At 41.7% G+C, this 24,159-nt stretch overlaps 2 protein-coding genes across 3 annotated transcripts in view; one reads left to right on the forward strand and one right to left on the reverse strand.

The window, feature by feature from the left end:
- Positions 1 to 1,554: 1,554 nt before the first annotated feature.
- On the forward strand, positions 1,555 to 12,901 carry LOC106566437 (cytochrome c oxidase subunit 4 isoform 2, mitochondrial). The gene is made up of 5 exons (XM_014134468.2): positions 1,555 to 1,816; positions 11,533 to 11,635; positions 12,010 to 12,174; positions 12,364 to 12,495; positions 12,604 to 12,901. The coding sequence occupies exons 2-5, from the start codon at positions 11,533 to 11,535 to the stop codon at positions 12,735 to 12,737; spliced, it is 534 nt and encodes a 177-aa protein (XP_013989943.1). The 5' UTR covers positions 1,555 to 1,816; the 3' UTR covers positions 12,738 to 12,901.
- A 5,704-nt stretch (positions 12,902 to 18,605) lies between these two features.
- Positions 18,606 to 24,159, reverse strand: part of bclx (Apoptosis regulator Bcl-X) — a 35,952-nt gene continuing 30,398 nt past the window's right edge. The window contains exon 3 of one of the 2 annotated variants that reach the window (XM_045692195.1): positions 18,606 to 23,322. In XM_045692195.1, the coding sequence (XP_045548151.1) occupies positions 23,179 to 23,322 (144 nt within the window). In that variant the 3' untranslated portion in view covers positions 18,606 to 23,178. 2 annotated transcript variants of the gene reach the window in all.

A 24,159-nucleotide genomic window follows, 5' to 3' on the forward strand; every position in this document is an offset into this window, starting at 1 on the left:
ACTCCACTATGTTCCTAAAGGAAATAAGGTACTTTTTACTCCATACATTTTCCCTGACACTCAAACTCCGTACTCCTTACATTTTGAATGCTTAACAGGGCAAGAAAATGGTTAAATTCACACATTTATCAAGAGAACATCCCTGGTCATCCCTACTGCTTCTGATCTGGTGGACTCACTAAACACACATGCTTCATTTGTAAATGATGTCTGAGTGTTGGAGTGTTCCCCATGGCTATCCGTTAAAAAAAATAAACAAGAAGATCGTGCCATGTGGTTTGCTTAATATAAGGAATGTGAAATGATTTATACTTTTGATATTTAAGTATATTTAAAACCAAATACTTTTAGACTTTTACCAACCAAATACTTGTAGTATTTTACTGGGTGACTTTCACTTTTACATTAGTTCTTTTCTATTCATTTACCTTTACTCAAGTATGACAATTGGGTACTTTTTCCACCACTGCTGAAAGGCATACACCCATCTACATACTGTAGATTTATTCACGTCTACCACTGCAGTCAAATATACTTAGTCCTGTGCCGGTGACAGATTGGCAAGCAGATTGAATGTAGTTTTATACATACAAACCATGAAGATGTTAAAGAAACAGTATGAGGGTTAGTCCAAGTAAGGTGGACTCGGATGATTACGTCATGTACACACAACAACTCTGTTTATCAGAGGGAAGTTACTTTTTAACAGACTGTCCGAATCCATTGCGCTGCTCTGTGTTAATATGGATTGAAAACATACTACAAGAATCTAGCTGTTAGTACTTCTGTCATTTCTTTACTGTGTTCTGCTGAAATAGGTATAGTTGATACTAACATTAACCTAATAAAGCAACCTGGCACAATCGCCTGCAGTATATAAATATGTTGAGAGAGAGAGAGAGAGAGAGAGAGAGAGAGAGAGAGAGAGAGAGAGAGAGAGAGAGAGAGAGAGAGAGAGAGAGAGAGAGAGAGAGAGAGAGAGAGAGAGAGAGAGAGAGAGAGAGAGAGAGAGAGAGAGAGAGAGAGAGAGAGAGAGAGAGAGAGAGAGAGAGAGAGAGAGAGAGAGAGAGAGAGAGAGAGAGAGAGAGAGAGAGAGAGAGAGAGAGAGAGAGAGAGAGAGAGAGAGAGAGAGAGAGAGAGAGAGAGAGAGAGAGAGAGAGAGAGAGAGAGAGAGAGAGAGAGAGAGATGCCTCTGAGTTAAGAGCTGCTGTCTACATTTGCTTGCTAAACAGCATACAGTACTGTTTTTCTAACACCCACTCTTCCTCCCCAAATACCGAGGTTCACATCTCACTCTTTTTCTTACCCTCTCTTGGTCTCTCTCTTTCAACCTTTCACACGGCCTCTCTTGGTCTCTTTCTCTCTCTCTCTAGAGATGTTTTTCCATTTCCTTTTCACTGTTAAAGCAACTCTTTTCTAAGATCCCTCGTTCTTACAATAAAACTGACCTAAAGTAACCCTTTCTGCATTCCAGAGGCTCCCCGTTTCTGTCACAGTGGAGATCTCTGTAAGATCTGTGAAGGTGGAAAGGAGAAAATTATTAAAGAGAGAGTGGAATAGAAATATTTTACAGTACAATCCTATCCCTGCTCTAGTCTGCCAGTAGTGTCGCATGCTTCCTCAGATTGTTTACTTGTACGGGTTTAGTCTCTATTAGCTCTCACACACCCCCTCCCTGCCTTTAGCCCTCCCATTCTCTCACCAAGAACCAAAGCTGAGACACAGCAACAGTCCGCCAAAGCAGGCAATCGCTGAAGAGCGGGTCAACTTTTTTGTCCATATTGTTTTTCTCAAGGTCCACTCTCTCAGGACAAATGTGAGTACCCGATGACTTCAGAACCTTTGGGGTCAGAGAGGACTAGCTATTTGGGTCAGACAGGGGCTGGGTTGGGTTGGGAGGGCTATCTAAACTTCTAACACAGACTGTGCAGACAGAGACTTCTACAAACAAACAAAAATGTTTTTAAAGGCATGAGCATTAATACTATTCCTTGTCAGGCTGTTGAGAGGAAAATGGATTGTGTTAATGGTATGCAATACTGTATTTGTATACAAATAATTGTAATCTCTCTCAATGCCTTTTGTAATTATGCATTAGGGCATTGGCCGTCTAAATAGTTAACTCAATTCTCCACAAGTTTCATTTGTAAACATTTGTGCCTTAACAAAAGACAGACGCAACTCCATATTTGGAGAACAAATCACACTGTACTCCTTGATAAAAATATGTCTGCACAAATGATTTTGCATAAATGTCTCAAAGTGTGTCTCATAAATGTGTAATGGTCCGTGTCTGTTTGTCTGTCCGTCTGTGAGTGGAGGTCCTTTAGACGTGGTGACGTGGCTGCTAATGTTGACCAACTGCCAGTTTTCAAAAATGTTCCTGGCTGGTGTGTGTGTGTGTGTGTGTGTGTGTGAGAGAAAGAGAGTGAGAAAGAGAGACACAGACAGACAGACAGAGAGTATTACTCTTGCAATACAAACAAATCACCTAAATGATCTGGTATTCCCAGCCTTTCTGAATCCTACCCTGGTTTTAGTTTAGTCTCAGCCTGGAGTGGGGGGCTAAAGTGTAATTAAGGGCGCTTTCCCTTAACCCCTGTAAGATCCAGATCCTGGAGCGTTCAGGTACCCTGATCCGCGCTATAAAGCATGTGTGAAACGTAAACGAGTCCTGGTCAATGCCTGGGCTGTGGATCCAAGATTTAGGACCAGGGTAGGAGGTAATGTGACCGGCAACACGTTCGTTATTTTCTGTTGGTCATTAAACTTTTGTTAGCCAGTTAACTTTAGGTAGACATACTATTAAATAGCAAAATTAGCTAAAAATACCAAGAAAAGTGTTGGAATAAGGGCTAAGGGGCGACGTGGACTGTATGTGAAATGGAGACCTCACTGGAGATCTGGGGAGATGAGAGTATCAAGGCGGAATTGTCGAACAAACGTATGGGAAACATTTGTATGGGAATGTATGGGAGCAAAAGGCTATTTAAGCATTGCAGACCCGTTTAGGACAAAGACAAAATAAAAAAAATAACAACGCTCACAGTAGGCTACATTTCATTGAAGGTCGGGAAGCGCGGCGGATGAGAAGACAAGTGTCAATACTTAATACATTATTGACGCTATCATTGGCTCCCAGCCAACACAGTCGGACCTGTGAATACGTCGTCAGAGACGATCCCGTGCCTGCTGCTGCAAGTCCAAGTTCAAAACAGTAGGCTATGCATAGCAATGGTACACTGTAAGTTAACGTGCGCTAGCTAGCAAAACATTATAACAACGTTAGGCCAAGTAACATTAGCCTGTGATGAGTCCACTGATGATGCGCTCCTCCATTACACTACTGTAGGTAGGCTATGATGCGCAATGATACACTGTAGAAATGGCAATGGTGCATAGCAATGATACACTGTAGAAATGGTAACGGTGCATAGCAATGATACACTGTAGAAATGGTAATGGTGCATAGCAATGATACACTGTAGAAATGGTAATGGTGCATAGCAATGATACACTGTAGAAATGGCAATGGTGCATAGCAATGATACACTGTAGAAATGGCAAGGGTGCATAGCAATGATACACTGTAGAAATGGTAATGGTGCATAGCAATGATACACTGTAGAAATGGTAATGGTGCATAGCAATGATACACTGTAGAAATGGTAATGGTGCATAGCAATGATACACTGTAAGTTTCCGCTGTGAGTAGTCCCATTGACGATGCGCAAGTCCATTGGATTACTTAAATATGTTGTTTTTCAAACACAGAAAAAAAACAAGACTAAGCCAATTCAATATTTTGTTCATTTAATTAAATATATATATATTTGCACAGCCTAGACATTCTGTGTTTGCTTGATGAAATACTGCTTCATCGTGTTAATACTGCTTCATCGTGTTCATACTGCTTCATCGTGTTCATACTGCTTCATCGTGTTCAAACTGCTTCATCGTGTTCAAACTGCTTCATCGTGTTCAAACTGCTTCATCGTGTTCATACTGCTTCATCGTGTTCATACTGCTTCATCGTGTTCAAACTGCTTCATCGTGTTCAAACTGCTTCATCGTGTTCAAACTGCTTCATCGTGTTCATACTGCTTCGTCGTGTTAATACTGCTTCGTCGTGTTAATACTGTTTTGTCGTGTTAATACTGCTTCGTCGTGTTAATACTGCTTCATCGTGTTAATACTGTTTTGTCGTGTTAATACTGTTTTGTCGTGTTAATACTGCTTCATCGTGTTAATACTGCTTCATCGTGTTAATACTGCTTCATCGTGTTCATACTGCTTCATCGTGTTAATACTGTTTTGTTGTGTTAATACTGTTTTGTGTTAATACTGCTTCATTGTGTTAATACTGCTTCATCGTGTTAATACTGCTTTATCGTGTTAATACTGCTTCATCGTGTTAATACTGTTTTGTTGTGTTAATACTGCTTCATCGTGTTCATACTGCTTCATCGTGTTAATACTGTTTTGTTGTGTTAATACTGCGTCATCGTGTTAATACTGTTTTGTTGTGTTAATACTGCTTCATCGTGTTCATACTGCTTCATCGTGTTAATACTGTTTTGTTGTGTTAATACTGCTTCGTCGTGTTAATACTGTTTTGTCGTGTTAATACTGCTTCATCGTGTTTATACTGCTTCACCGTGTTTATACTGCTTCACCGTGTTAATACTGCTTCATCGTGTTAATACTGCTTCATCGTGTTAATACTGCTTCATCGTGTTCATACTGCTTCTTCGTGTTATTACTGCTTCTTCGTGTTAATACTGCTTCTTCGTGTTAATACTGCTTCATCGTGTTCATACTGCTTCATCGTGTTCATACTGCTTCATCGTGTTCATACTGCTTCATCGTGTTCAAACTGCTTCATCGTGTTAAAACTGCTTCATCGTGTTCATACTGCTTCGTCGTGTTAATACTGCTTCGTCGTGTTAATACTGCTTCATCGTGTTAATACTGCTTCGTCGTGTTAATACTGTTTTGTCGTGTTAATACTGCTTCATCGTGTTAATACTGCTTCATCGTGTTAATACTGTTTTGTCGTGTTAATACTGTTTTGTCGTGTTAATACTGCTTCATCGTGTTAATACTGCTTCATCGTGTTAATACTGTTTTGTCGTAATAATACTGCTTCATCGTGTTCATACTGCTTCATCGTGTTCATACTGCTTCATCGTGTTAATACTGTTTTGTTGTGTTAATACTGTTTTGTGTTAATACTGCTTCATTGTGTTAATACTGCTTCATCGTGTTAATACTGCTTCATCGTGTTAATACTGTTTTGTTGTGTTAATACTGCTTCATCGTGTTCATACTGCTTCATCGTGTTAATACTGTTTTGTTGTGTTAATACTGCGTCATCGTGTTAATACTGTTTTGTTGTGTTAATACTGCTTCATCGTGTTCATACTGCTTCATCGTGTTCATACTGCTTCATCGTGTTAATACTGCTTCGTGTTAATACTGCTTCATCGTGTTAATACTGCTTCATCGTGTTCATACTGCTTCATCGTGTTCATACTGCTTCATCGTGTTCATACTGCTTCATCGTGTTAATACTGCTTCATCGTGTTCATACTGCTTCATCGTGTTCATACTGCTTCATCGTGTTAATACTTTTTTGTTGTCTTAATACTGCTTCTTCGTGTTAATACTGCTTCTTCGTGTTAATACTGCTTCTTCGTGTTCATACTGCTTCTTCGTGTTCATACTGCTTCTTCGTGTTCATACTGCTTCATCGTGTTCATACTGCTTCGTGTTAATACTGCTTCATCGTGTTAATACTGCTTCATCGTGTTAATACTGCTTCATCGTGTTAATACTGCTTCATCGTGTTAATACTGCTTCGTGTTAATACTGCTTCGTGTTAATACTGCTTCATCGTGTTAATACTGCTTCATCGTGTTAATACTGCTTCATCGTGTTAATACTGCTTCATCGTGTTAATACTGTTTTGTCGTGTTAATACTGCTTCTTCGTGTTAATACTGCTTCTTCGTGTTCATACTGCTTCATCGTGTTAATACTGCTTCATCGTGTTAATACTGTTTTGTCGTGTTAATACTGCTTCATCGTGGCAATACTGCTTCATCGTGTTAATACTGCTTCGTCGTGTTAATACTGCTTCATCGTGTTAATACTGTTTTGTCGTGTTAATACTGCTTCATCGTGTTAATACTGCTTCATCGTGTTAATACTGCTTCTTCGTGTTAATACTGCTTCTTCGTGTTCATACTGTTTTGTCGTGTTAATACTGCTTCATCGTGTTAATACTGTTTTGTCGTGTTAATACTGCTTCGTCGTGTTAATACTGTTTCGTCGTGTTAATACTGCTTCATCGTGTTAATACTGCTTCGTCGTGTTAATACTGCTTCACCGTGTTAATACTGCTTCGTCGTGTTAATACTGTTTTGTTGTGTTAATACTGCGTCATCGTGTTAATACTGTTTCGTCGCGTTAATACTGCTTCATCGTGTTAATACTGCTTCACCGTGTTAATACTGCTTCGTCGTGTTAATACTGCTTCGTCGTGTTAATACTGCTTCGTCGTGTTAATACTGCTTCATTGTGTTAATACTGTTTTGTCGTGTTAATACTGTTTCGTCGTGTTCATAATGCTTCGTCGTGTTAATACTGCTTCATTGTGTTAATACTGTTTCATCGTGTTAATACTGTTTTGTCGTGTTCATACTGCTTCGTCGTGTTAATACTGCTTCATTGTGTTAATACTGTTTCGTCGTGTTAATACTGCTTCATGGTTCTATTGGACAGTTTTGCTTGTCATAACAGTAAACTACAGTAAGTGACGATCTGTTAGATGCTCTTCATGTTCTATTTTAAAACCTGGCAAAGTATGAGACACGTTTATCTTCAACATCACTGCCACATACGTCACGGCTCAGACACGACACGTATGTGGCAGGGACTCCAGACAATTACAGATTACAAAGGGGAAAACCAGCCACGTCACGGACATCGACATCTTGCTCCCAGACAAGCTAAACACCTTCTTCGTCCCACTTTGAGGATAACACAGTGCCACCGACGCGGGCCACTCCAGAGGACTGTGGGCTCTCCTTCTCTGTGGCATACATGAGAAGGACATTTAAGCGTGTTAACCCTCGCAAGGCTGCCGGCCCAGACGGCATCCCTAACCGCATCCTCAGATCATGCGCAGATCAACTGGCTGGAGTGTTTACGGACATATCCAATCTCTCCCTATCCCAGTCTGCTGTCCCCACTTGCTTCAAGATGTCCACGATTGTTCCTGTACCCAAGAAAGCAAAGGTAACGGAACTAAATGACTATCGCCCCATAGCACTCACTTCTGTCATCATGAAATGCTTTGAGAGGCTAGTTAAGGATTATATCACCTCTACCTTACCTGACACCCTAGACCCACTCCAATTTGCATACCGCCCCAATAGATCCACAGACAAGAGGAATACCTACAGTTGAAGTCGGACATTTACATACACCATGGCCAAATACATTTAAACTCCGTTTTTCACAATTCCTGACATTTAATCCTAGTAAATATTCCCTGTTTTAGATCAGTTAGGATGACTATTTTAAGAATGTGAAATGTCAGAATAATATTTAGAATATTGAATATTGGCCCATTCCTCCTGACAGAGCTGGTGTAACTGAGTCAGGTTTGTAGGCCTCCATGCTCGCACACACTTTTTACGGTCTGCCCACAAATTTTCTATGGGATTGAGGTCAGAGCTTTGTGATGGCCACTTCACTACCTTGACTTTGTTGTCCTTAAGCCATTTTGCCACAACTTTGGAAGTATGCTTGGGGTCATTGTCCATTTGGAAGACCCATTTGCGACTAAGCTTTAACTTCCTGACTGATGTCTTGAGATCTTGCTTCAATATATCCACATCTTTTTCCTCCCTCACGATGCCATCTATTTTGTGAAGTGCACCAGTCCCTCTTGCAGCAAAGCACCCCCACAACATGGTGCTGCCACCCCCGTGCTTCACGGTTGGGATGGTGTTCTTCGGCTTGCAAGCCTCCCCCTTTTTCCTCCAAACATAACGATGGTCATTATGGCCAAACAGTTCTATTTTTGTTTCATCAGACCAGAGGACATTTCTCCAAAAAGCACAATCTTTGTCCCCATGTGCAGTTGCAAACCATAGTCTGGCTTTTTTATGGCGGTTTTGGAGCAGTGCCCTCTTCCTGGCTGAGCGGCCTTTCAGGTTATGTCGATATAGGACTCGTTTTACTGTGGATATAGATAATTGTGTGCCCGTTTCCTCCAGCACCTTCACAAGGTACTTTGCTGTTGTTCTGGGATTGATTTGCACTTTTCGCGCCAAAGTACGTTCATCTCTAGGAGATAGAACGCGTCTCCTTCCTGAGCGGTATGACGGCTGCGTGGTCCCATGCTGTTTATACTTGCATACTATTGTTTGTACAGATGAACCTGGTACCTTCAGGCGTTTGGAAATTGCTCCCAAGGATGAACCAGACTTGTGGAGGTCTGCAATTGTTTTCTAAGGTCTTGGCTGATTTCTTTTGATTTTCCCATGATGTCAAGCAAAGAGGCAGTGAGTTTGAAGGTAGGTCTTGAAATACATCCACCGGTACACCTTCAATTGACTCAAATGATGTCAATTAGCTTATCAGAAGCTTCTAAAGCCATGACATTATTTTCTGGAATTTTCCAAACGGTTTTGAAGGCACAGTCAACTTACATAGCCGGTATATACTGCTGTAATGTGGTTCGGAAACAAATTGTCAGCCAACGTAACGTGTAACGTAACTTATTTTGAAAAGTCATTACTTTATTACATTGCTCAACAGCTTCTTAACATTTGTCATAATTAGTTAAAGCAACGAATTTGTATCCACTCTCTTCAGACTTCGGCTGCATATTTCCCGCCATTTTCTTCACATTTGAAAACTTTGTGAAGCCACGGCCATTTTTCTGAAGAATTGCATTATGGGTCCTAAAAGCACAGAAATAGTGTCCATTGCTAGTATACTTTGTATTTTCGTGAATTTAGTACGACATCCGGGAACTTTTGGTATGCTGACTATATCCATACTATGACTAATAATGTCACATTTACGGTTAGTGCAGTTAGTATGAGTATTCGAACACAGCTCTTGTGTGCCTATGCTACTATATCATAGCCTCTCTTTCACAAAGTTACATGTTTGTTTTCTTTTTTGTAAACCCACATAAAAAATACTACAGTTTACAATAGAATATTACAGCACTTACTATAGAATTCTGCAGTAAACTGTAGTATACTGTAGAATACTATATTACACACTGTAGTATCCCTCGATCATGTGTAGTACTTACTATATAATGTTGCAATATACTGTAGAATACAATAGTAAATACTACATTATACTACATACCACAAACCACCACAGTAAATACTACAGTAATGTTCACAGAAACACTACAGTCCGCAAAAACACTACAGTAAATTACTATGGTATATACTACAGTACACAATCTTCATATACCCCGCCCATTCCCCTCCCCTTTATCATAATTTGTGTCACCCATAAGTGAGAGACCTACTGTACATGCCAAGTATAGACATATATTGTGTTCCCTATAGGCTACATTCAGACATCAGTCTTACCTACGTACCTACCTACAGGTTATGGAAAATGTGCTCTTTGAGTATTTTGTCCAGTAGGGTTCCTCAAGGACAAGCCCCCACTGCTATGTCAAAAACAATAAAACAAAAATGCAACAGTAATGTCCGCAAAAACACTAGAGTAAATAATACTGTATATTACAGTCCACAAAAAACACTACACTAATTACTATAGTGTATATACTACAGTTTTTTTCTTACTAGAGTATTTAGACTGTAGTAAACTGTAAATACTACAGTATAGTACATGTCTGTAAAACTACAGTAAATACAACAGTATTCACTTTAGTGTTTTTGCGGACTACTGTAGGATTTTTTCATGTGGGAATGTACCTCTTCAGAGTCATTGTATATTTTGTTTCATCCCTTGCTGCTGCTCTAATGGACTTCTTACCCCCCAAAAAACAACTTAAGTGGTACTTTAAAGTATTTTTACTGAAGTACATTACACCACTGCTAGAAACAAGGGGTAGCTTAACTAACCCTTTGGCTCAACTTACCCCACTCTCCCATAGCGTAGTTACTTAGCCTAACTTGCTTTGCTTTGAAGTCCCTAAAAGAAGCTAGGCTTTTTCATCAACCTTTGTTTTTACGGCATTGCGCAGAGGATAAGTTTTGGCTTATTGTTAAAATACCTGGTCACTTTAAAATGAAAGAGGAAGCCTCCCCAGTGAGCAAAATTACATTGAAATAACCGCTAAAAGACGTATACTCTGAAAATACATTATTTTTTGTTAATTGTTTCTATGGACAAACTTCAACCACTCATACATTAACTTTGATCTACTAGTCAATAAAGAAAGCATTATATTATATGTATTATTGCTCTTACCTGTCACATGCACTTATGTTAGCTTTTTCAAAAGTTTTACAACTGATAATGATCATGTTAAAATGTATTGGACGAACAGACAAAAAACAACAGCGCACTTCTCAGGAATGTTACGGAAACATTTTTGTTGTTGTTGTGCTATTAGTGTAATTAATAGGTGGTTTTTTACATTTTAGTCATTTAGCAGACGCTCTTATTCTCATGTGAATGCATACATTTTTACTCCATACTGGTCCCTCGTGGGAATCGAACCCACAACCCTGGCGTTGCAAACACCATGCTCTACCAACTGAACCACCATGCTTTACCTTTAATTGAATGCACTGACTGTAAGTTGCTCTGGATAAGAGTGTCTGCTAAAAACCCAAAATGTAAATGTAAAAAAAATGAACACTTGCAAAGCACACTGGGTATTATTCTAAACAAGACACACATCATGCTCCCCTGCTCAGATGTTGCTGACACATGCCAGATCTTAAAACATCTGAACCAATATAGACGTCTATGTTTCACAAGTTTGGACTACAGTAGAGTACAGTAGAGCAGAAGTTCCCAAACTTTTTTACTCAGGCCCCACCCTAGGTTCCCAATTTGGGAACCAATGCAGTAGAGCACAGAGGGCATTACAGTACAGTAAAGTACACGGTTTAGTTCAGTACATTAGAGTACAGTAAGGTACAGTACAATAGAGTACATAATACTGTACTTTACTATGTTCTGTACTGTATTGTACTCTACTGTACTGAACTATACTCTACTTTACTGTACAAATCTGAACCAATTATAGACGTCGATGTTTAGTTCAAATGTTTTGTCCGGTCTGGACCGGATGTCTGTGGACGTTAAAATCAAGGCCGGTCTGGACCAAAAAATGACGTCTGTGGATGTTTAAATCAAGGCCAGGGCAGATGGACCAAATTTCGACGTCTTTTCAACGTCCATGGACAACAGCGTCGGACGGTGCTCATTGGGTCCGGATGGAATGATCAGTTATGTAGAGACATTTTGTTGAGGTAAAAATCTTGTTCTGTCTCTATTCCTCACCTGTCAGATGCTTCACCTGACAGTAGGACGAGTGGGGTTCTTGCTTTCCAGGCGCGCAGTGGTGGGACTGACCAACAGTGGTGCGAGGATGTCAAGCCATAGCCACCACGGTATTCTTTGACATTGCACTGCATGCATAATTGTCTGTTGGAAAAAACATTTATTTTCAGTATAAATGTATCAACAAAAAATAATAATCACAGTACACATATCCTAGTTTGTTGTGTAAAACCTCATTTTATTCGAGCAAGTTGAATTTGAAATGGCATGGCCTACTGTGCCATTGCATGTTTTATCAGCAGATGGCGCTGTTGGCTTTAAGTGGTGAATGGTTTTACAAGCGCAAGGACCTGAGGTCTTACCACCCAGTGTAATGTCTACTTCTCTAACGTCTATAAACCTCTAAACCAACCATACCACTCCCTTTACCTCAGCCCCCCCCCTCACATAATCAATCATGTGCCCTATCTCTCCTGTACTGTAGAGGTATCTGACCAGGTGGACATGTCCCAGCCAATGTACTGGGATCGTCTGGACACCCCTCTGCCAGACAGAGCATGGATTGATGTCCTTGATTCTAAGGATAAGAGCCTGAAACAGAAGGAGAAGGGGCCATGGACTGCACTGTCCAAGGAGGAAAAAATTGCCTGTAATACCCTCTCAATTCAATTAAAATAAAACATTTTTTTTTTTAAATTCAATGAAAATAGCTTTATTGGCATGGGAAACATACTGAATGTTTACATTGCCAAAGCAAGTGAAAATGTACTGTCTCATTCCTTCTCATTTTACAGCCTTTCATCCTGCTACCCTTAATATTTCTTCTTCTCTGTCCCAGTGTACAGGTTGAAGTTCAACCACACTTACCCTGAGATGAAGAAGCCATCCCATGAGTGGAAGACTGTGATTGGTGGGATGTTCATCTTCTTTGGCATCACTGGTCTGGTGGTGTTTTGGCAGGGCCACTATGGTAAGAATTCTCATGGTTGATTGCTAAACTTGATAGACTTCCTCGAGCCTGTATCACACATGTTCCATCCTCAAAGCTGCTGTTCTCTTTCTCCTATGTGTCCCACAGTGTACCCACCTCAACCTCACACTTTTGGTGAGGAGTGGCAGGCTAAGCAGGTTCAGAGGATGCTGGACATGCGGGTCAACCCAATTGAGGGCTTTTCTGCCAAGTGGGACTACAAGAACAAACAATGGAAGTAAATTAAGTAAGGGAAAAGACGGGATACTGTACTGAAATGAGGAGCGGTTGGACTTGACAATACCTTGAGCCTCTGTTTAGCCAACAGCCTCTTCTTCCACCATAGTGGCAAGCTACCCATCTGAATCCATCCCCATACTGTTTAAGTAAAAAATTACAAAAACGGTTTGCTTTCTTCTCTCTATCTATTTGAGAAAATATGTCTAACAATATGGGCTGCTTGTCCTAATTTCTGCTTTAGCATTCCAGTGGTATTGTGTCTGGTTTGGCCCTAAAGGAAGTGAGTATTGCGGGTTATACAATTGCCTTGGTGGTCCCTGTGGTTCAGATACACTCAACACTAACAAAAAACGCAGCCTAGTATACTTTTGTTTTATCCCATAACTGTTAAACTCTTTAAAGACATGCTCCGGTACTTTGTCTTTAAAGACATGCACTGATACTTTATCTTTAAAGACATGCACCGGTACTTTGGCTTGAAAAGACATGCACCGATACGTTAGCTTTAAAGACATCCACCGGTACTTTATCTTCAAAGACATGCTCCGATACTTTGTCTTTAAAGACATGCTCTGGTACTTTGCGAACTAATAAGTATTTTTTTAGACCTCCGACTTTGGACTGGATGTGTCAATGTGTAATTCATACATGCATAATCTATGAGCAACATTACTGTGTTACTTCAATTAGCCATGAAATCCATACTTTGAAAGACTGTTTTCTAGAAGCTGTGCTGCACCATATTGCCTACATTTCCTCCCATGTGGGCGAGCCACCAAGAAATTAGAGTTTGAGCCAATGAGATTCAGCCCCTCGCCATTTGTGACAGCTTGCGAGACTCACCCACAGCAGAGGGAGGGAGAGCAATGGTGTGGTGCACGTACAGTTGAAGTCGGAAGTTTACATACACCTTAGCCAAATACATTTCAAGTCAGTTTTTCACAATTCCTGACATTTAATCCTAGTAAAAATTCCCTGTCTTAGGTCAGTTAGAATCACCACTTTATTTTAAGAATGTGAAATGTCAGAATAATAGTAGAGAGAATGATTTATTTCAGCTTTTATTTCTTTCATCACATTCCCAGTGGGTCAGAAGTTTACATACACTCAATTAGTATTTGGTAGCATTGCCTTTAAATTGTTTAACTAGGGTCAAACATTTCGGGTAGCCTTCCACAAGCTTCCCGCAATAAGTTGGGTGAATTTTGGCCCATTCCTCCTGACAGAGCTGGTGTAATTGAGTCAGATTTGTAGGCCTCCTTGCTCGCACACTCTTTTTCAGTTTTGCCCACACATTTTCTATAGGATTGAGGTCAGGGCTTTGTGATGGCCACTTCACTACCTTGACTTTGTTGTCCTTAAGCCATTTTGCCACAACTTTGGAAGTATGCTTGGGGTCATTGTCCATTTGGAAGACCCATTTGCGACTAAGCTTTAACTTCCTGACTGATGTCTTGAGATGTTGCTTCAATATATCCACGTACTTTTCCTCCCTCATGAAGCCATCTATTTTGTGAAGTGCACCAGTCCCTCCTGCAGCAAAGCACCCCCACAACATGATGCTGCCACCCCCGTGCTTCACAGTTGGGATGGTATTCTTTGTCTTGCAAGCCTCCCCCTTTTTCCTCCAAACATAACGATGGTCATTATGGCCAAACAGTTCTATTTTTGTTTCGTCAGACAAGAGGACGTTTCTCCAAAAAGTACGATCTTTGTCCCCATGTGCAGTTGCAAACCATAGTCTGGCTCTTTTATGGCAGTTTTGGAGCAGTGGCCTCTTCCTTGCTGAGCGGCCTTTCAGGTTATGTTGATATAGGACTCGTTTTACTGTGGATATAGATACTTTTGTACCTGTTTCTTCCAGCATCTTCACAAGGTCCTTTGCTGTTGTTCTGGGATTGATTTGCACTTTTCGGACCAAAGTACGTTAATCTCTAGGAGACAGAACACGTCTCCTTCCTGAGCGTATGACGGCTGCGTGGTCCCATGGTGTTTATACTTGCGTACTATTGTTTGTACAGATGAACATGGTAATTTCAGGCGTTTGGAAATTGCTCCCAAGGATGAACCAGACTTGTGAAGGTCTACATTTTTTTCTGAGGTCTTGGCTGATTGATTTTCTCATGATGTCAAGCAAAGAGGCACTGAGTTTGAAGGTAGGCCTTGAAATACATCCACAGGTACACCTCCAATTGACTCAATTGCCTATCAGAAGCTTCTGAAGCGTTTTCAGGAATTTTCCAAGCTGTTTAAAGGCACAGTCAACTTCGTGTAAGTAAACCTCTGACCCATTGTAATTCTGATACAGTGAATTATAAGTGAAATAATCTGTAAACAATTGTTGTGAAAATGACTTCTGTCATGCACAAAGTAGCTGTCCTAACCGACTTGCCAAAACTATAGTTTGTTAACAAGAAATTTGTGGAGTGGATGAAAAACGAGTTCTAATGACTCCAACCTAAGTGTATGTAAACTTCTGACTTCAACTGTATCTGCACGTACACTATATACACAAAATTATGTGGACACCCCTTTTAGCCATACCTGTACCTGACAGGTGTATAAAATTGAGCACACAGCCATGCAATCTCCATAGCATAAAACCTTGGCAGTAGAATGGCCTTACTGAAGAGCGCAGTGACCTTCAACGTGGCACCGTCATAGGATGCCACCTTTCCAACAAGTCAGTTTGTCAAATTTGTGCCCTGCTAGAGCTGCCCGGGTCAACTGTAAGTGCTGTTATTGTGAAGTGGAATCGTCTAGGAGCAACAACAGCTCAGCCATGAAGTGGTAGGCCACACAAGCTCACAGAACGGGACCGCCGAGTGCTGAAGTGCGTAAAAATCGTCTGTCCTCGGTTGCAACACTCACTATTGAGTTACAAACTGCCTCTGGAAGCAACGTCAGCACAATAACTGTTCATCGGGAGCTTCATGAAATGGGTTTCCATGGCCCGAACAGCAGCCGCACACAAGCCTAAGATCACCTTGCGCAATGCCAAGTGTCGGCTGGAGTGGTGTAAAGCTCACCGCCATTGTTCTCTGGAGTGATTAATCACATTTCCCCATCTGGCAGTCTGACGCACAAATCTGGGTTTGGCGGATGCCTTGAGAACACTACCTGCCAGAATGCATAGTGCCAACTGTAAAGCTTGGTGGAAGACGAATAATGGTCTGGGGCTGGTTTTCATGGTTCCCTTAGTTCCAGTGAAGGGACATCTTAACGCTACAGCATACAATGACATTCTAGATGCTTCTGCGCTTGCAACTTTGTGGCAACAGTTTGCGGGAAGGCCCTTTCCTGTTTCAGAATGACAATGCCCCCGAAAACAAAGCGAGGTCCATACAGAAATGGTTTGTCGAGATTGGTGTGGAAGAACTTGACTGGCCTGCACAGAGCCCTGCCCTAAACCCCATAAAAGACCTTTGGGATGAATTGGAACGCCGACTGCGAGCCAGGCATAATCGCCCAACATCAGTGCCCGACCTCACTAATGCTCGTGGCTGAATGGAAGCAAGTCCCCGCAGCAATGTTCCAACATCTAGTAGAAAGCCTTCCCAGAAGACTTGAGGCTGTTATAGCAGTAAAGGGAGGACCAACTCCATATTAATGCCCGTGATTTTGGAATGAGATATTCGACGCGCAGGTGTCCACATACTTTTGGTCATGTAGTGTATGCGATGTATTACATAATTTTCGGGACCACTTTTTCTCGTGAGCGCTATTTTCAGATCTACTGGCGAAAAAGTATACAGAAGTACCGGAGAATCCCTGTAAGGCAGCATTTTCAGTTCTCACAAAAGGGAATTTCCACTTTAAAATGGTTCATTGTAGCATTTTATGTATCAAAAGATTATTACTCAATGACAACTAAAACATTAAATCAATCCTTGTACCTTTTTGTGTGCTTTCCTTACTTGTAGTGATGATGCTCAGAGCCTCAGACCATACATGATCTTTAACTTGTTTGCCATCTATACTCTCTACTACAAGCATAATAAAAACATTTTTTTAACAGAAAATACTGATATTCTTTGCAATGTTAGGACTCATTTTAGGTAAGGAACAGCATCAAGCCTGTTAAGGCAGCAATCAGCAATTGAAAAACGAACAAAGCCTCCTCCTCATCCCTGGTAAACAGCTGAGGGATGGGGCTGGAGATATGTAACCACTCTCAGATTCATAGACAGAGCTATGGATGGATGCAAAGACTGCCCATCCATGATGTCAACATTATAGTTTTAACCATATATTGTTTGTTTACATTTTCTTTGTTTATAAACAGAGTAAAATAAGATCATTTTGGGTTCCGATGGGGCACGAAAGTTGAACTAAGCTCATGAGGCATTTATTTATAAGCTATATTCTTCAAGAATCAATGGGTGCATATTCATTTATAATTTAAAAAATGTACAGTACCAGTCAAAAGTTTGGACACACCGACTCATTCAAGGTTTTTATTTTATTATTTTCTACATTGTAGAATAATAGTGGACATCACAACTATGAAATAACACATATGGAATCATGTAGTAACCAAAAAAACATGTTAACATTTTTTTTTGATTCTTCGAAGTTGACACCCGTTGCCTTGATGACAGCTTTGCACACTCTTGGCATTCTCTCAACCACCTTCACCTGGAATGCTTTTCCAACAGTCTTGAAGGAGTTCCCACATAGTAAAATTAAAGAAAAACCTTGGAATGAGTAGCTGTGTCCAAACTTTTGAGTGGTACTGTATGTAGTAACTACACATTTTCCTTTTAATTTAAGGATCTGACCCTTTATTTCCATTTTTGCCTAAAATGACATTCCCAGATCTAACTGCCTGTAGCTCAAGACCTGAAGCAAGGATATGCCTATTCTTGATACCATTTGAAAGGAAACACTTTTAAGTTTGTGGAAATGTGAAATTAATGCAGGAGAATATAACACATCAGATTTGGTAAAAGATAGTACAAAGAAAAAAAACATGTTTTCTATTTATTTTTTGTTCCCACATCTTTGAAAGGCCATTATATCACTTTGGAGTCTTGGCACAATTTCGATTTTGTCCACTAGATGGCAACAGTGTATGTGCAAAGTTTTAGACTGATCTAATGAACCATTGCATTGCTGCTCAAAATGTTGTCAACCGTCCCGGGGGGGGGGGGGGCGACATCGGTCCCGTAGAGGTTAAATGAATTTACAGAATAATATATTCATTTGGATGTTCTCTCCTTTAGGATCAAGTCTAGCTTACAGATTGTAAAGGGATAATGTGATGCTACATTAGCAGATACAGGATACGTAATGTTTGACATAGCACAGGAAATTTGAGACCAACCTTAACTTGGCGATACTTCCTCAATTCCCGACTTGGAAGACAACCAATGTCTTCTCAACATCAATGTCTAGTTGCAGGGGGGGTTTGTTTGAATTTAGAAAATGCTCTGCTATTTAATGAAATAACTGTTTTATTTCATGAGGTAATTCAACAATGTGCATGTCGCCATCTTGTCTATTTCAAATCTTCCGTCATTGATCAAGACACGTGAGTGTCGTGACATGTGGCACTTTGGGGTGAACACTCACCCGTCTCAATCAATGAGAGAAGATAAACATTATTTTTTAAATAGACAAGATGGCGGCGTACACATGGTTGGATTACTTCTAAATTCAAACGGACTCCCTGCAACTAGACACGGACGTTTAGCAGACATTGGTCGTTTTGAATTGAGTCTGGAATTGAAGAAGTTGGTTGAAAATTCTGTTCTACTTTAACATGTTCAACAACTAGATCAAAGTCATGAATGTTTTGAGTTTTCCTCAAATGATGTCTTCTGGCCTTTTCCCTCATCCCTCCCAAAATTAAAATTCTGAAATCTCTCCATGTTCCACATTGGTCTTTTATTCAGTTGCATGTAATCTAAGACAGACACGGCGTTGTTTTCCTCCTTTACCCTATCAATATTCTATTAGCAGTTAAACGCAAAACATTAACAATGAAATACAAAGTACACAATGCAAATATGGAATTTAATAAGGCAATTTGAAGGGACACTTTACACCAAATATCATAAATAACATTTCAAAGTTAGCTAATTGTTTTTAATATGTTAGTAACTATGATACTATTCTAATGATTGTTTAAATAACCAGTACATTGTTTCAATTCATTCTTATGCCTCCTGCAAAACATTTTCCATACAACACGAATGCACACACACATTCACACGGAGGGAACTTCTTCATGTGACAAAGGTCACATTGCAGGAAAAGCCTGCAAGCAGCTTTTTGTTAGCCTGGTCCCAGATCCGTTTCTGCTTTTGTGCACTCGTCATTGTCAAGACAAACATGCTATGACAATTCTATAAGGAGTTGGCAAGAGAGCAGTAACAGACTGGCACCCAGGCTAGCATTTTGTGGGGCACACACTAGAAAAATATATTACTGTCTTGGAATGTGTGATGAAATGGTTCATGATCAGTTGGCAGATATTTATCTATAGCAGGGCTTTCCCACTCTTCCTGGAGCAGCCAGGTCGTTCAAGTTTGGTGTCGAAATTGGACGTCTATCCACATCCTGAAATGTTGGGAAATGTCTTCAAAACCGGCCACTAGGGGCAACAGTGAGCACCATTACCATCAAGTAGGCTTGGGTTTTGCCAGGGTGTTGTGGATGGCCGAAATCCCATGACTGGATCAGAAGGCTGTGTGTTCGATCCCAGTTGTGAACAATACCCCAAACCTTAACCATTCAGAATGAGTCCCTAAACTGAACCCTTAACTTCAACATTTGGAGAAATGGAACGATACACTTTGAAATTTGATGTTTGGAGCAACGTGGCCAGCTTTTTGCCTGGAGAGCAACCATCCTGCAGGTTTTCAGTCCAACCCCAGCTGTAACTAACCTGATTCAGCTTATCAACCAGCTAATTCAATTCAGGTGAGCTACATTAGGGTTGGAGTGTAAACCTACAGGACGGTAGCACTCCAGGAACAGGGTTGGAGTGTAAACCTGCAGGGCGGTAGCCCCCCAGGAACAGGGTTGGAGTGTAAACCTACAGGACGGTAGCCCTCCAGGAACAGGGTTGGAGTGTAAACCTACAGGGTGGTAGCTTTCCAGGAACAGGGTTGGAGTGAAAACCTACAGGACGGTAGCTCTCCAGGAACAGGGTTGGAGTGAAAACCTACAGTACGGTAGCTCTCCAGGAACAGAGCCCTGATCTATAGTATATTCATAAGTAAAGAGAAAACCTTGTCCCCAGAGAATCAAATAATATGGTGTTCTTGAGATATCAAACAGAAAATAATTAGGGAGAGGAGAGCATCAAGATCCTAAGCAGGGTGACGGTGGACCTGAACAAACTGTTACTAACGAAATACTCTGGAGGGCCCGGTACTGTAACTAAAATACCCTGGAGGGCCCGGCACTGTAACTAAATACACTGGAGGGCCCGGTACTGTAACTAAATACACCGGAGAGCCCGGTACCGGTACTGTAACTAAATACACTGGAGGGCCCGGTACCGGTACTGTAACTAAATACACTGGAGGGCCCGGTACCGGTACTGTAACTAAATACACTGGAGGGCCCGGTACCGGTACTGTAACTAACTAAATACACTGGAGGGCCCGGTACCGGTACTGTAACTAAATACACTGGAGGGCCCGGTACCGGTACTGTAACTAAATACACTGGAGGGCCCGGTACCGGTACTGTAACTAACTAAATACACTGGAGGGCCCGGTACCGGTACTGTAACTAACTAAATACACTGGAGGGCCCGGTACCGGTACTGTAACTAACTAAATACACTGGAGGGCCCGGTACCGGTACTGTAACTAACTAAATACACTGGAGGGCCCGGTACCGGTACTGTAACTAACTAAATACACTGGAGGGCCCGGTACCGGTACTGTAACTCACTAAATACACTGGAGGGCCCGGTACTGGTACTGTAACTAAATACACTGGAGGGCCCGGTACCGGTACTGTAACTAAATACACTGGAGGGCCCGGTACCGGTACTGTAACTAAATACACTGGAGGGCCCGGTACCGGTACTGTAACTAAATACACTGGAGGGCCCGGTACCGGTACTGTAACTAACTAAATACACTGGAGGGCCCGGTACTGGTACTGTAACTAAATACACTGGAGGGCCCGGTACTGGTACTAAATACACTGGAGGGCCCGGTACCGGTACTGTAACTAACTAAATACACTGGAGGGCCCGGTACCGGTACTGTAACTAAATACACTGGAGGGCCCGGTACCGGTACTGTAACTAAATACACTGGAGGGCCCGGTACCGGTACTGTAACTAAATACACTGGAGGGCCCGGTACCGGTACTGTAACTAACTAAATACACTGGAGGGCCCGGTACCGGTACTGTAACTAACTAAATACACTGGAGGGCCCGGTACTGGTACTGTAACTAACTAAATACACTGGAGGGCCCGGTACTGGTACTGTAACTAACTACACTGGAGGGCCCGGTACCGGTACTGTAACTAAATACACTGGAGGGCCCGGTACCGGTACTGGTACTAAATACACTGGAGGGCCCGGTACTGGTACTAAATACACTGGAGGGCCCGGGACCGGTACTGTAACTAAATACACTGGAAGGCCCGGTACCGGTACTGTAACTAACTAAATACACTGGAGGGCCCGGTACTGGTACTGTAACTAAATACACTGGAGGGCCCGGTACTGGTACTGTAACTAAATACACTGGAGGGCCCGGTACCGGTACTGTAACTAAATACACTGGAGGGCCCGGTACTGGTACTGTAACTAAATACACTGGAGGGCCCGGTACTGGTACTGTAACTAAATACACTGGAGGGCCCGGTACCGGTACTGTAACTAAATACACTGGAGGGCCCGGTACCGGTACTGTAACTAAATACACTGGAGGGCCCGGTACTGGTACTGTAACTAAATACACTGGAGGGCCCGGTACGGTATGAGCTGCTTGGAGGGTATTGGCAGTCGGATAAATGTTTCCTGATGAAACCCAAGTTATTCATCTGCAATTGAGAAAAGCAGTCAAAAAACATAAGATTTAAAAACACATCAACAATATTAAGCAGGAAATGCATAGAAAACGTGGGGTAAAGAAACTATAAACTAACAGGGCTTTGACATAAAATAAAGCATATAAACGTTGACATGCCTCTAAAGTTTAACACAGCTCTGCTACACTGTTCAAATAAAATGTGGAAAAACCACAGCAAGTGAGAGAGACCTCAATCCAGTTTTGAAACGCAGGACGCCGTTGCAAAGTCTAAAAGGCTGGGTTTACAACCGTCTACCTGTCACACAAGAGGAGCGCTACTTCCCTAGGGCTCCGTTCCCTGAAGCAGAGGGTCAGAATGTGGGTGGGGCGTTGCACCCGTCTCCCCCTCCTTCTCATCCTCCTACTTCCTCCTGAGTGAAGCTAACTGCCAGCTCACGGAGCGTGACACTATAAAAATGCCAGACTACAAACACCCTCCTGACTTACTGACGCTGTGTTTAAATTAAAGACGTTTGGACACCAAGGAATCGTTTTCCTCAGTCTCTGTCGACTAGGTTTGACAGATGTGGTCTAAACAGCAGGTGTGTTGAGTGACGCATGACATCAGCTGCTGTGACAGGAAGGAGATCAGAAATGAATGTGCCACATGTGAAAACTAAGGCAGACAGAGGTGGCAGGTTGAAGAGGTCCGACCCCGAAGTCGGCCTGACAACATTTTCTCATGTCTTCGATATGAACATCAGGAGTCTCAATGATCTGTAATCTCACTAAATAAGGTTTCTGCTTCATTCATCTTCAATCTTATTAGCTAAAAATGATCACAAGGTTGTGTTGTAAGTTTTAAAAACACTTAACGTTTTCCCCAGCTGCTAGATAAATACTCATCGTCACTGGCTAGTGGTTTGTTGTGCACCTTGTGTGTTCTGTGTGCCAGGTATTAGACCACCATCACAACAGGAAATGATCACGTGGGTTTTTAATGGTAGAAAAATAAAAACAAACCAATGAACACACACGACAAATTAAATGACCTCACTAATCTCAGGCCAACGCGCCTATATGATGCGCTAGCTTGTTTCTGAATCCCTTTTACATTTGTAAAAACTAATTAATACAGCAATTGGAGAAAAAGCTCGACAGGAAAGAGTAGACAAAAGGAAAAAGAGGAAGGTTTGGCCCAAGACAGTCCTAGATACCTCCCTCCATTTTCTTGTGTTTTAGGGTGTTGCAGGGAGGTATTTGATGAAGGTAACATAAGTGACCATCATTCTCTCTTTAATCTCAACAGTTTGTCAGAGAGTCCTCAGTGTATGGTGGGATGCAAGGTTCAAACATAATAATAATGTATTTTCTTGGAAATTAAAGGAGAAATAAGAAAAAGTTAAGCAATTCCTTCATTTCCCTAGACGGCGTCTGTTGTGGCTGTCGTTCTCACAGGCGTTTCTGAGCGAAGAGTGACCCTACGACGACTCCTGTGACCAGGGTCATCCCTGCCAGAAGCCACTTCTTAAAGCTCTCCTGAGACTTCCTGCTCTCGGCTGCAGCGTCCATTCCAAAGATCTCTGCAAACCGGTCCTGGAGATAGAGAGAAGGGAGTTTGTGAACAAAATGAGGTATAACCCAAAACAGAACCTAAAATCACTATACCTTTATTATATAAAGCACTAATTTTAAAATCAGAGCCAAATAGAAATGTTCCCAGCACGTCCACAACCAGAAAACCTCCCTATGAGATTGAACAGCAGTTACCCCCAAGGGAATCCCTTTCATTGTTGACATTTCCCACCGTCAGGGTCATGTTGAGCCCCCACCCCCCCTTCCAGTCATTTATTGGAGAGAACGTCCCAGAATGCTGACATAAAGGTCTGCACTTCTGGCTCCAGCCACACGAGGGAACAAGCTCACATCGGATGATTCATCCCATGACATCTGGCACTGATGTTCCAGCTGGCTGAAGCTGGTTGAAGCTGGCTGAGGTTGTTTTCAGTGCAGTGAGTGAATAGTGGACTTAACTGGCCAGTAAAACAAATAGTTCTCAAACAATCTAATATTACGACTGATGACTATAAACCAAGTAGTTGACATTTCTGTTTGTGTAACCTTCATAACTTAACATTCAGATGGTCAGACAGAGTCTTTGTCCCGCTGCTGGAATTAAAGTAAGATAGGAGACTCATTCCAGAGACATTCCAAACATGCTGCTTTGATTACAGATGGGTGGTGTGCACATCTCCCACACCCCTCTCTTCCTTCCTCTCTAACAGGGTGATACCGTCATCACTCCTCCAAATACAGAACAATACTTAACAACGGAGCCGGAAGCACAGAAACAGCATTAGCTGCGAAGGTGTCTGGTAAAAAGCTCCCTCCCTGGTCTACAGAATTATGTCTCTCTGGCAGTGTTTATCTGTA

The sequence above is a fragment of the Salmo salar genome, chromosome ssa13 (assembly GCF_905237065.1).
Source record: "Salmo salar chromosome ssa13, Ssal_v3.1, whole genome shotgun sequence".
Lineage (NCBI taxonomy): Eukaryota > Metazoa > Chordata > Actinopteri > Salmoniformes > Salmonidae > Salmo > Salmo salar.

What these genes read in the sequence shown, in the direction of transcription:
- LOC106566437 (XM_014134468.2), top strand. Translation starts at nt 11,533, where the DNA reads ATGCTTCACCTGACAGTAGGACGAGTGGGGTTCTTGCTTTCCAGGCGC. An exon ending in GTCAAGCCATAGCCACCACG is followed by an intron (nt 11,636 to 12,009) that starts GTATTCTTTGAC and finishes CCTGTACTGTAG; the next exon opens with AGGTATCTGACCAGGTGGAC. An exon ending in GTTTTGGCAGGGCCACTATG is followed by an intron (nt 12,496 to 12,603) that starts GTAAGAATTCTC and finishes TGTGTCCCACAG; the next exon opens with TGTACCCACCTCAACCTCAC.